The 12,942-nt window shown below is 42.3% G+C and overlaps 1 protein-coding gene across 3 annotated transcripts in view; it reads right to left on the bottom strand.

Annotated features, from left to right (window-relative positions):
- Nucleotides 1-12,942, bottom strand: part of TSEN2 (tRNA splicing endonuclease subunit 2) — a 34,172-nt gene that overhangs the window by 1,758 nt on the left and 19,472 nt on the right. For all 3 annotated transcript variants that reach the window (XM_006758288.2, XM_006758287.2, XM_006758289.2), the window contains 4 exons: nucleotides 11,536-11,586; nucleotides 8,726-8,864; nucleotides 2,090-2,126; nucleotides 1,238-1,349 (listed from right to left, as the gene is read on the bottom strand). In XM_006758288.2, coding sequence (XP_006758351.1) covers nucleotides 1,238-1,349; nucleotides 2,090-2,126; nucleotides 8,726-8,864; nucleotides 11,536-11,586 — 339 coding nt within the window. The remainder of the gene's footprint in view (nucleotides 1-1,237; nucleotides 1,350-2,089; nucleotides 2,127-8,725; nucleotides 8,865-11,535; nucleotides 11,587-12,942) is intronic.

Raw genomic sequence — 12,942 nt, 5'->3', positions numbered from 1 at the left:
CTACACATTTCTTCATCCTGAGAGAAATTTCACCTCCTGGGAGCTCATAGCTGGGCTCACACTCTAGACCAGAGGTTCTCAACCTTCTGGCCCTTTAAATACAGTTCCTCATGTTGTGACCCAACCATAAAATTATTTTCGTTGCTACTTCATAACAGTAATGTTGCTACTGTTATGAATCGTAACGTAAATATCTAATATGCAGGATGGTCTTAGGTGACCCCTGTGAAAGGGTCGTTCGACCGCCAAAGGGGTCGCGACCCACACATTGAGAACCGCTGCTCTAGACTAAAGACCTGCCATTTAGATATTGTTGACATGTCAAGAGAATGCAAATAAAGCAAATAAAGTACATATATTGGTTATAAACATAAAATTTAATATATTAAATGTTTGCTCAAAAAGCGGGCATAAAAACATTAGAAACAGTATAGACTCCCATATTTCTATAGGACAAAACTACTTTTCCTAGGCTACAAGCTAAGCAACTTCCCTGGCATTGAAGACAGCTGTCACCTGGCCCCTCTGGACTCGCCAGTCTCAGCTCTCACACTCCCAGCAGCAGTGGGACAGATGGGAGGGGGCCCACAATTTGTTTCAGTTAGCAAACTACTGAATCACAGAGAACACACGGAGCTTCCAGCCTGTATAGTCCTGGTGACTTCCTTCCTATCTTGATGGCAGCAGGAAACAGAGCACAGCCAAGCAGTCAGCTGGCTCTGTTCGAATCCCACTTCTGCATTTGAGTTGCATGATCATGGGTTTCTCACTCAACATCTCTGACACTTTGATTCTTCACTTTTAGGATGAGGATAAGAAATGGTGGTGAGAAACATGCAATGTGTTTAGCAATAAATATTAATTCCCTCCCTGCCTTTTCAAGAGATCTGCGAACTTTGAAAAGAAACGTGCCAATGTTTGGACTCCTTTGTGAATGTGTGGGTGAATTTTTGAGCATGTGCTGGCTGTGCTTACCAAAGGCACCCCAGAGAAGAAAGGCAATGCCCACCAACATCAATCACTATGGGAAACTTCGAAGCTCAATTCCTGGAGCTTAGAGTCAGGTGGTGGTGGGAGGGACATAAGGGGGAGGAGAGCTTCTAGCCCAATCTTCCAGAACTTCACTGGTACAAACACTTTGAAGTTTCTCCAAATGACTTTTCTATTTCTACTACATTTAAGAAGGAAAAAAAAATCCAACCATTTAAGTGACAGATAATGCCAGAGCTGATGTTACCTTGGAGACATTCACCGAAACTCTGCTCAAGGTAGCCAGTGACTTCCAACTGAAAGGTCTTCGAAGAGAGCCCTCAAAATGGTCATCAACTAACTCAATAATGACAGAATAACTGGAAAACACACAATGGGAGTTTTAAAAATAAAACATATGAAATCAATCCATTTAAAAAGAATATTGTTTTTCCTACCAAGAACAAAGATACAAAAAAATGTACATCATCTGATCCTAATTTCCCTAGACTGCTGAGAAAATACTAATGAAAAACTCACACTTCATGTTAAAATTTTAGACTGATTTCAACACATATAGGAAAGGAACAGAAATATTTCTCCCAATATGAAAGCTGAGAATTCACTCAATGGCTTGGATACTCACTGATATTAAGATGAACAGTTACTACATAGAGTAACTCAATGTTTAATACTAAAAGACAGATTATCATAACCATTTATTATTTTATATATAGTATAACACTGTTGGTGGATAAGGCACAAGCGCATAGTATTAATCCTTATCAGGCCAACAGGAACATGACTAATTGATTTTGTGGCATTAAAAATTAAAGTGGAGGCCAAAAATGTCATGTCCCTTTAAGTCACTGACATTTAAAAATCACTCCAGCCTGGCCGTGTGGCTCAGTGGTTGAGCATCAACCTATGAACTAGGAGGTCATGGTTCGATTCCCGGTGAGGACACATGGCCAGGTTGTGGGCTCGATCCCGTGTGAGGCATGCAGGAGGCACCCGACCAGAGATTCTCTCTCACCATTGGTGTTTTTCTCTCTCTCTCTCTCCCTCTCCGTTCCTCTCTTAAATCAATAGAAATATATTTTAAAAAATCACTCCAAACCTTGCATGGTAAAATGGAGGTCCTTTTCGATACAGCACTGCAAAGAAAAAGAAAGAAAATGTATAACCATGTGAAATAAAAATCTTATTTTATTACTTAAGTTTTTTTCTGCTCCACAGAGATATAAACACCCAATTATCTGTATGTGGGTAATCTGCAATATGCTCTGTAGTCTATTTTTAAAATCCAAACTGTTTTCCCCCCTGGAATGAAATGCAATTAGTAAAGCAAATCTTTACTAACACCCTCCTCCCATCCCCACTCCATAAATGAATTCTAAAGTCAAGTAAAAGTGATTTTTATCTTGCTTGCTTGTTTTATACTCTCTGGAGTGAGCCCTTGAAAGTGTATTAAGAATGTGAAATTTATATAAAGTAGATAAACATTTTTATTTCTTAAATATTTTATTTATTTCAGAGAGAGGAAGGGAGAGAAACATCAATGATGAGAATCACTGATCAGCTGCCTCCTGCATGCCCGCTAGTGAGGACTGAGCCCGAAACTTGGGCATGTGGCCTGACCAGGAATCAAATCCTGAACTCCCGGTTCATGGGTCGATGCTCAACTACTGAGCCACACACACAGGCCAGGTGTGGATGCACATTTTCTTATTAGTGTCAAATCAATGTAATTCAAAGTGTCTGAGCTAATGTGGCTAGTACTGACTTAGGTGCTGGTGCTAGATATGAACAAGGCTCATGCCTATTTTTAAGAAATTCAAAGTCAAGTGGGGAAAAGAAATCACAAAACCATACACACCACTCAGAGATCGGTCTGCCCTACTACAGCAGTGCCCCCTCCCATGCGTGAGGACATGTTCCAAGATGCCGGTGGATGCCTGAAACCAAGCCCATATATATATGTTTTTTCTTATACATACATGCCTGTATTAAAGTTTAATGTACAAATTAGGCACAGTCAGAGATTAATGACAATAATTACTAATAAAATAGAACCATTATAATGGCTTTGGGCCATTATTAAGGTAAAATAAGTGTTACTTGAACATGAGCACTATGATACCCCAACAGCTGATCTGACAGCTACTAAGTGAATAATGGGTGGGGATCATCTACAGCGTGGAGACGTGGAGACGCTGGACAAAGGGATGATTCATGTCTTGGGCGGGATGGAGTGGGACAGCAAGGGACTTCATCATGCTACTCAGAATGATGCACAATTTAAAACTTATGAATTATTTCTAGAATTTTCCACTTAATATTTTCAGACCGACATTGACCACATGTAACTGAAATTGAGAAAAGCGAAAGGTCGGATAATAGGGGACCACTGGTAATTCCATGTGTGGATGTCAGGAGCTGCTGCTGAAAGCATGGGGCCAGGGACTCTGCCCCATGGAACTGCAGGGAGCCCTTCGGAGGGAGGCACAGCCTGTGGCTGGGAGGCGAACACCACACCTCACAGGGTAGGAAGATTAAAGGAGACGAGAGCAGGAAAGCACCGAGGCAAGCTATGGTCAAAGGAGCCAGCACCACGGGAGCTTTTGGGTGGGAATGTAAAGACTCCCCCATAGCCCCCGTGGCTTCCAGTCTCCTTTTCAACACTGGGTGAGCAAGGTCAACTAGCCGCGCAGCTGCACTTGATTTGCGATCCCTATCATTTGTTCCAAATACTGCTCCTGGAATGAAATTTGATTGACAAGATTTATTCAAGGAAGAGTTTCCCTGATAAGATGTGAATTTCATAACGGCCCTTTGTCATGAGTCATTAGCTCTGTAAGCAGAAACAACTGTTAGAAGAATGTCCTGGATTTAACCCGGGCTGGCAGTTCTGAGGTACATGTGATTAGGTCACTAAGCCTTCAAAACTAAAATAATATTGTTAAAAACCAGGCACTGAGCAGCTGTGCCTGGAGAAGGGGTAAAGCTTAGGAAGCGATCCTCCCATCCCAGGCTAGCACTGCTGGTGAACCCTTGCTAAAGCAGGAACTGGGAAGACACCCTTCGTGCGGCTGCTGGGCCAGAGGCCTGGTCTCACATTAATTATACAAGCGGCTCCAAGTGCATGATAGGCCCCAGCTGTGGCAAAGGCCTCCGGGGAGTTGGGAAATAGCAGTTGATTTATTTCTTTTCTTTTCTTTTTAGAAAATCCGCCTGCTTGTCCGTTCTTTCATTCATCCTTATAAGGCAGTTTATTTTTAAATTAGGAAAGTTCTTGCCCGGCCGGTGTGGCCCAGTGGCTGTGTCGATCAATGAACTAGGAGGTCAAGGTTTGATTCCCAGACAGGGCACATGACCAGAAGGGGGCGTGCAGGAGACAGCCCATCAAGGATTCTCTCTTATCATTGATGTTTCTATCTCTCCCTTCCTCTCTCTGAAATCAATTTAAAAAAAAAAGATGTTGTTTTACAAAGCAGGTATTGTTACCATGTTATATGAAGAGCAAACGAAAGCTTGGAGAGATGAAGAAACTTGTGTAGAGTCAGCTGTGACCCAAAAGAGTGCTCTTTCCATCATCCCATGCCACCTCTGAATGCATCACTGTAGCTTTATCCACTGGAAAATTCTACTCAAATTTCACCCATAAATTGAGAAAGTTGGAGAAGACCTGCCAATCCTTTGCACTGAGTGACTATTCTTTTCTTTTTCTTTTTTTTTTAATCCTCACCCAAGGATGTGTTTTTATTGATTTAAGAGAGAGAGGAAAGGAGTGGGGGGAGAAAGAAAAACATCGATGGGAGAGAGAAACTTCGATCAGTTGCCTCCTGAACCCACCCTGACCAGGGATCAACCCTGTGACCTTTCAGTGTATGGGATAATGCTCCAATCAACAGAGCCACACCAGCCAGGGCCTGAGTGGCTATTCTTACAGGAACATGAAAAGGAGAACAGGGCAAGAAGCCAATGAAGAAAAATGAAACGGGCACATCACTTATTTAAGCAACGTGACCTGTAGCCAACACAATGATCTGGAAACCTAGCAAACTAATCTCAAGCTCATTCTGAACATTTGTGCAGTAACTCTGAGTTAGGATATTTGTATCTGAAATCCAGGCATGGAAGAAACAAACCATTTATCTTAGCAATACGGGTGATTCCTAATCTTTATTTTAAATTGTTGGCCCCCTTTGAGAATTTCATGAAAGCTACAGACCCAGAAAAACACACCAATCTATAAAGACTATATTTTGAGTAAAATTTCAGGAGGTACCTTCCAGCTCCTGAAGACCATCGTCTGAGTCTAGGTTAAGCACACTCAACATTAGAGCACTTAAAGACTTAAAAGACTGAACTGGCTTCCTTTGGGGACTTACAAGGCTCAAAAGCATATGGGACAAGTAGCTGACAGAGCTCAAAAGGCCTCAAGAGGCCTCTGAGAAGGCCTCTCCAATATCTGGCCTATCTTCCCAATATCCCCAGTGGGCTTACTTAATGTGTCCAAAACATTAAGCCAAATCTAGGCATTATCCCTGATTCCTCTCTTACCCACAAATCTCACATCCATTCCATGTGCAGGGCTGGCTGGGCTCAGCTTCCCTAACTAAGTCACTCTGCTACCATGTTTGCTCTCCTGCAGTCGTTTATTAAGAGACGAGAAAGAGGATCCTGTTATATTAAGTCATTAAATTTAAGTCACTCAGTTGATCTAAATCTCCTAAGACGTCCAATCAGCAGAGTAACGTCCAAAGTCTCTGCCAGGCCCTAGGTGAGCTGGCCCCAGCCTACACTCACTCTCCCCTGGACCTCTAAGTTCCGGACACAGTGTTCCTGTGGTTCCTGCCGCGCTTGTTCCTGCCTCCGGGCCTTTTCACTTGCTGTTCACTGTACCTAGCACGTTCTTCCCCAAATTCTCAAGGGAACTGCTCTCACTATGGCCACATATTTTCAGAGTGCTTTCCTGACCCCTTTACCAGCTCCCTTGACTCTGCTCTATTTTCCTACAATACTTACTGCACCTGCAAATGCATTCTGTATTTGTTTGCTTGTTTGTCTCCCCCTCCAAAAAGTAAGTTGTCCCATCAAGGCAGCTTTGTGCTTGTCTTGTTCATGTCTGTGTTCTTGGCCCACAGGAGACCTTCAGCAATTCTCTGTTGAATGAAGTGCTTACATGGCTCAGACTCCTCACTTCAAGTAAAGATCAGTGGAGGAAGAACTATGTAGAAGTTTCTCAGAGTCCGGGCTCCAACATTAAAAGCCCAGCTCTGGGTTATTAATTTGGAGAGAACCAAGATGGTGGCATAGGTTAATGCCGGAGTTTGCTGCCTTGAACAACCAATTCAAATTACACCTAAAAGACGGAACGGACATCATCCAGAACCACAGGAGGGCTGGCTGAGTGGAAATTCTACAACCAGGAGGAAAGAGAATATCATACCCAGACTCAGAGGAGGCACAGTGCGGAAGTGAAATACTCAGGTGCGGAGTGCGCGCCGAGCGGGCTGGCGGCCGAGGGCACGGTTGTTGTTTACAATCGGGAGGGAGCGTCAGCCTCTGAGCTCCAGAGCCAGGCGAGTCCCTAGGGACCCAGACTCAAACGGGAGAAACGGGACTGTCTGGCTTCGGTCGGAACACGAAGGCAGCTTTCGCTCCGAGGTTTGCAGCGATTGCTGGGACTCGGTGAGGCAGAGCACCTAGGGACGGAACTGAGAGCAGCCATAACTGCTCTCTGCCCGCCCTGTTTGATCCCGTGTGACCCGCCCCGCCCAAGCCATTTACTGGATAGCCTCAGGCAAACGCTAGATTAGCTCTGCCCTAGAGATCCAGCGCAGAAGCTCTCCCACTGCAGACACAGCTGACTCTCATAGCCAGTTAGCCTGGAGGTCAAATCACCCCCGACAACAATCAAGGCTTAACTACAACAAGACTGCGCACAAAGACCACTAGGGGGTGCACCAAGAAAGCATAAAAAATGCAGAGACAAAGAAACATGACAGAAATGGAGGATACAGAGCTCAAAACCACACTTTTAAGGTCTTTCAATAAGTTTCTAGAAACTGCCGATAAACTTAATGAGATCTACAAGAAATCTAACGAGACCCTCGATGTTGTGATAAAGAACCAACTAGAAATTAAGCATACACTGACTGAAATAATGAATATTATACAGACTCCCAACAGCAGACCAGAGGAACACAAGAATCAAGTCAAAGATTCGAAATGCGAAGAAGCAAAAAACACCCAACTGGAAAAGCAAAATGAAAAAAGAATCCAAAAATATGAAGATAGTGTAAGGAGCCTCTGGGACAGCTTCAAGCGTACCAACATCAGAATTATAGGGGTGCCAGAAGATGACAGAGAGCAAGATATTGAAAACCTATTTGAAGAAATAATTACAGAAAACTTCCCCCACCTGGTGAAAGAAATAGACTTACAGGTCCAGGAAGCGCAGAGAACCCCAAACAAAAGGAATCCAAAGAGGACCACACCAAGACACATCATCATTAAAATGCCAAGAACAAAAGACAAAGAGAAAATCCTAAAAGCAGCAAGAGAAAGAAACTCAGTTACCTACAAGGGAATATCCATACGACTGTCAGCTGATTTCTCAACAGAAACTTTGCAGGCCAGAAGGGAATGGCAAGAAATATTCAAAGTGATGAATACCAAGAACCTACAACCAAGATTACTTTATCCAGCAAAGCTATCATTCAGAATTGAAGGTCAGATAACGAGCTTCACAGATAAGGAAAAGCTAAAGGAGTTCATCACCACCAAACCAGGATTATATGAAATGCTGAAAGGTATCCTTTAAGAAGAGGAAGAAGAAGAAAAAGGTAAAGATACAAATTATGAACAACAAACATGCATCTATCAACAAGTGAATCTAAGAATCAAGTGAATAAATAATCTGGTGATCATAATAGAATCAGGGACATAGAAAGGGAATGGACTGACTATTCTTGGGGGGAAAGGGGGGTGGGAGATGCGGAAAGAGACTGGACAAAAATCGTGCACCTATGGATGAGGACAGTGGGTGGGGAGTGAGGGCGGAGGGTAGGGCGGGAACTGGGAGGAGGGGAGTTATGGGGGGAAAAACGAGGAACAAATGTAATAATCTGAACAATAAAGATTTAATTTAAAAAAAAAAAAAAGCCCAGCTCTGTAAGTTACTGGCCCTGAACACTGTTAGGGGCAAATGACCATTCCCCCAAAACTGCAGTCTCCTTCTCAGAAAAATGAGGTTAACAGTACCCATTGCCCAGGACCGCTGTAAGCATTACATGAGCTAATGATTGCAAAACACTCACTGCAATGCTTGGCATGTACTGAATGATTAATCAATGAGAGCTGTAGTTATTATTATAATGATTATTCTCATTTGCCAGATGAGGCAACTGTGGCCCAGAGGACAAGGGACTGCCCTATGTAACATGACCACATGGCTACTGAGAGGTGAGGGCAGGGAGATGGGGGTGCTGTAGATTACAGAGCAGACAAGAGGAGAAACCCAACTTGGGTCTGCAAGCTTCTACTCCTGGGCTTTTCTCCTAGACTGCCCTTTCACTCACTCTGGACATACCCTAAACCCAATCCAAATATCCAGTATTCTTATTTAAGCCAGAAGGAAGACCCTCTAGAAAAGATGAGCAACAGCACATATAACCAAATCTGGTTTTCATCCTAGGATCTGATGCAAACCCTGGCTCTCACACCTACCAAGCCACAAATTACTCACGTAGGTCTGTTCCGTACTTAAGTCCCACTTTGGGCACCCAGCCCTTGCTCCGGAAGTAATGGTATGCCATGTAGGTAGTCCTGAATGTGGGCTGAACTGCCGTGAAAACTTTCCAGAGTTTCATAATCGTTAAAGGCTCCTAAAGTTATTGAACAAAAATAGGCATTATTATGTATTTATTCACTCATCATTCATCCAGTGAATCAACATGTGTAAGTGTGAAGCTGGAGCAGTGAATAAAACAAACATGGTACCACCCTGGCCGATGTGGCCAAATGGGTAGAGCGTCAGCCCAAACACCAAAGAGTCAAGGTTCGATTCCCAGTCAAGGGCACATACCTGGGTTGCAGGTTCGTTCCCCAGTCCCAGGCCAGGGGCATGCGAGAGGCAACCAATTGATGTGCCTCTCTCACACTGATGTCACTCTCTCCCTCTCCCCTTACCGCTCTCGCTAAAAACCAATGGAAAAAATATCTTTTGAGGATTAACAACAAACATGGTACCCAGAACAGAGGGACTTAACTAGAAGAGCTAGACATGTGCTGTCCAATGAGGTGCCTGAACTGAGATGTGCTGCAAATGTAAAATACACACAAAATTTCAAAAGCTTAGTATAAAAACAACTACCTCCATAATTTTGGAAAAGTTGGGTTACATAAACTATGTATTATAAATTAATTTCACCTTAAAAAAACTTTTTAATGTGGCTACCAGAAAATTTTAGATTATATACGTGGCTCCTGTCTGAGGCTGCCCTGAAACAGTGACATCTGAGTGAAAGGGGGTGGTGGTGGCTGGGGAAGAACATTCCAGGCAGAGGAACGAGTACATTTGAACTGGGGGCTCAAATGTAACAAGTCCACAAGGCAGCATGTTCCAAAAGACCCTAAAGAGCAGCTACTATATGTCAGGCCATGCTCAGAAAAGCCACAAATAATTTTGTAAAAGCTTTAGAAGAATGCTCCACTTGGTTTTTGAAACTAGAGAATTTGTTATCTGATAGCACAAATTAATAATCCACTACTTTTAAGAGAACTTTGTTTCTAATGTAGGACTTGAAGAGACCGAGAATGTTCGGTTCAGAGAACATTCTGATGTATCAATACAAAAAAAAAATACAACAATGAAAACCAGGTCAGTTTGGGAAGTTTTCTGCTTCATTTCAGTGCTTAGTAAAATGGTCAATTCTTCAGTTGGTTTAAGGTTCAGTCACTCGAAAAGATTTGCTCAGTTGGCTCAGAGGAAGATTTTAATACCATAAGTATGAGTTAGAGTCGTGGTTTTTCTTTTACTTTTTTGGAGTTAGTTGTTCCTAAGGTGGAAGCTCCATATGTGTGTGGCCTTCGAATCCCACTGCGAGGAAACACTCAACCCCTCCTCTGAGAAGCAACTCTTGTAGAGCAGGCTGAACTTCCAGTTGGATAGCCCACCGTGTTTCAGATGTTGAGGGTTCCATATAGCAGTGGGAATGTTCTGACAAATTTCAGCTGAGGCCCAAGAGAGGAGGCAGGGTGGGCTAAGAATGGCCACCATCTGGGAAAATGAGTCACCCATCAGCCAGACACCCATTTTCAAACCCATGGAATACTCGTGAAAAAGATTTATATAATTAGAATCTGATGAGTGATAAAATTATGTACTTCCAAGAACAGAATGAAATATGCTTTCTCTAGTTTATTTACTGCTCTGCTTACATTTTTCTTTTTAATTTAAATTTCATTTGAATCAGTTTGAATATGTATTATAATCACATGGATCAGAATTCAAAAAGTACAAAAAGTGAACAGTGGAGCCCTGGCCAGTGTGGCTCAGGTGGTTGGGTGCTGTCCCGTGCACTGTAAGATTGACGGTTCAATCCCCGTTCAGAGCACATGCCTGGGTTGCGGGTTGGTCCCCGGCAGGAGGCATGCAGGTGGTAGCTGACTGATGTTTTCTCCCACATCAGTGTTTCTCTCTTTCTACCTCTCCCTCCTCTCTCTATAAAAATCAATAAAAAACTATTCTTGCCCTCACTGGTTTGGCTCAGTGGATAGAGCGTCAGCCTGCGGACTCAAGGGTCCCAGGTTCGATTCTGGTCAAGGGCATGTACCTTGGTTGTGGGCACATCCTCAGTAGGGAGTGTGCAGGAGGCAGCTGATCGATGTTTCTCTCATCGATGTTTCTCTCTATCCCTGTCCCTTCCTCTCTGTAAAAAATCAATAAAATATATTAAAAAAACAAACAAACGAACAAAAAACCAAAACTCTATTCTTAAAAAAAAAGTGTACAGGGGAAAGTCTCTCCCCCATACGTGTGCTCAGCACTCCACTTCCTTTACTAGAAGGCAAGCAATGGTATCAACTTCTTATGGGATGACAATCTAAGGGAAACAGGCTGCTGTACAAAATCATGTGCTTTGGAGCTGCCCTGACCTTGGGTGAGTTATTTAATTTCTCTGAGCTTCAGTCACCTTATCTATAAAATTCTTACCAGATGGAAGGATTAGAAATATTGTACATAAAGCACCTAACACAGCCTGAAGTGGTGCTAAACACTGGTAGCTTTTACTTTTGTTGTTAATTCTGTAGTACTGTCCTGACATAGATTTCCTGGTCATTATGTAAGATATTGCTTTTCTCCTTCCTAACCTCTGGGAATAAAATTCAATCTGAAAGGGTCAAAGCTGGCTTTTGCCAGAACAGTTCCAAATCAGGACCCAAAACTGAACTTTGAGAAGAAGTCACTTCCTATTTTATTTAGTGAAATTACTACAACCTACTTTTAATATCAGGAGAGTTTAAAGTGGATTACATATAAATAAAACAACTTACCTTTCCAGAGTAAACACTTAGACATCCCAGAGCATATACCAGGAAGAAGGCCTAAAACAGGGCAAGCAGAAAATGCTCATTAGAAACTATTTCACACTGCTGAGAAATTATTTTACAGGTTGGTTTGTTTTCACCTCAAATACAAATTAATGTTCTGAATCTTCATCAAAATGGTCACATATTTTTAACAGAAATGGTTCATATAATCTTCAAATGTTAAAAAAAATCTAAGAAAATATGAATGTCCCAAACTGGTTTAAAATAAGTGAAAAATGCCCATTCTTGCCACCTTTACTCAACATCATACTAGAAGTCCTAGCCAGAGCAATTAGGCAAGAGAAAGAAACAAAAGACACCTAAATTGGGAAAGAAGAGGTAAAACTCACTACATACAGATGACATGATGTAATATATAGAAAACTCTAAAGAATCCACCAAAAAACTATTAAAACTAATAAATAAATTCAGCAAAGTTGTAAGATATAAAATACAAAGAAAGAAATCTATTGAGTTTCTGTACATTAATAAAGAACTATCAGAAAGAGAAATGAAAAAAAAACCAAAAACAATCCCATTTACAATTGCATCAAAAAGAATAAAATATCTAGGAATAAATTTAACCAAGGAGGTGACTTGGTAATGGTTGATAGCTATAATCCACATAACAATGCTTCTTGGAATTCTCATTAATTTTTAAAAGAATAAAATGGCTTGAGAACTACTTCTTTAGTTTTACTCAGATCCAAATCTAGAGATTCTCTGAAGATGGTGGTTTCATAGTCCCAATCATCATGGTCCACACACCACGTCCTGCCTGGACTTCTGCCAAGGCCTCTCTCTTCTTCCTTAGCCCCTTACAGTCCACTCTCCACAGGAGCTAGGGCCATCTTCTCAAAACGTGAAGATTGGCCAGCCAGCATGGCTCAGTGGTTGAGAACTGACCTATGAATCAGGAGATTATGGTTTGATTCCCAGTCAGGGCACATGGTTTCGGGCTCAATCCCCCAGTGGGGCGTGCAGGAAGCAGCCAATCAAGGATTTTTTCTCATCATTGATGTCTCTCTCTTCCCCCCCTCCCCCCCACCTTTCCCTTTCTTAAAAAACAAAAAGAAAAAAACAAAGCAAAACAAAAAAAAGTGAAGATGTGGCCCCCATGACTAAAACCCTCCAAAGGGCTTTATTGTATTCTTTTGTTTGTTTGTTTTGTTAATCCTCACCCAATTATATTTTTCCCATTGACTTTTTAGAGAGTGGAAGTGGGGAGGGGAAAAGAAGGGAGAGATATTGATGTGAGAAAGACATATCAATCGTGCACATGCCTCAACTGGGGCCCAGAATAAACCTGCAACCGAGTACATGCGTACTCTTGACTTTGACTGGAATTGAACCTGCGGGACAACGCTCTAA

Source organism: Myotis davidii, unplaced genomic scaffold, assembly GCF_000327345.1.
Source record: "Myotis davidii unplaced genomic scaffold, ASM32734v1 scaffold73, whole genome shotgun sequence".
Taxonomy (NCBI): domain Eukaryota; kingdom Metazoa; phylum Chordata; class Mammalia; order Chiroptera; family Vespertilionidae; genus Myotis; species Myotis davidii.
This window is presented reverse-complemented; position numbering and strand designations above follow the sequence as displayed.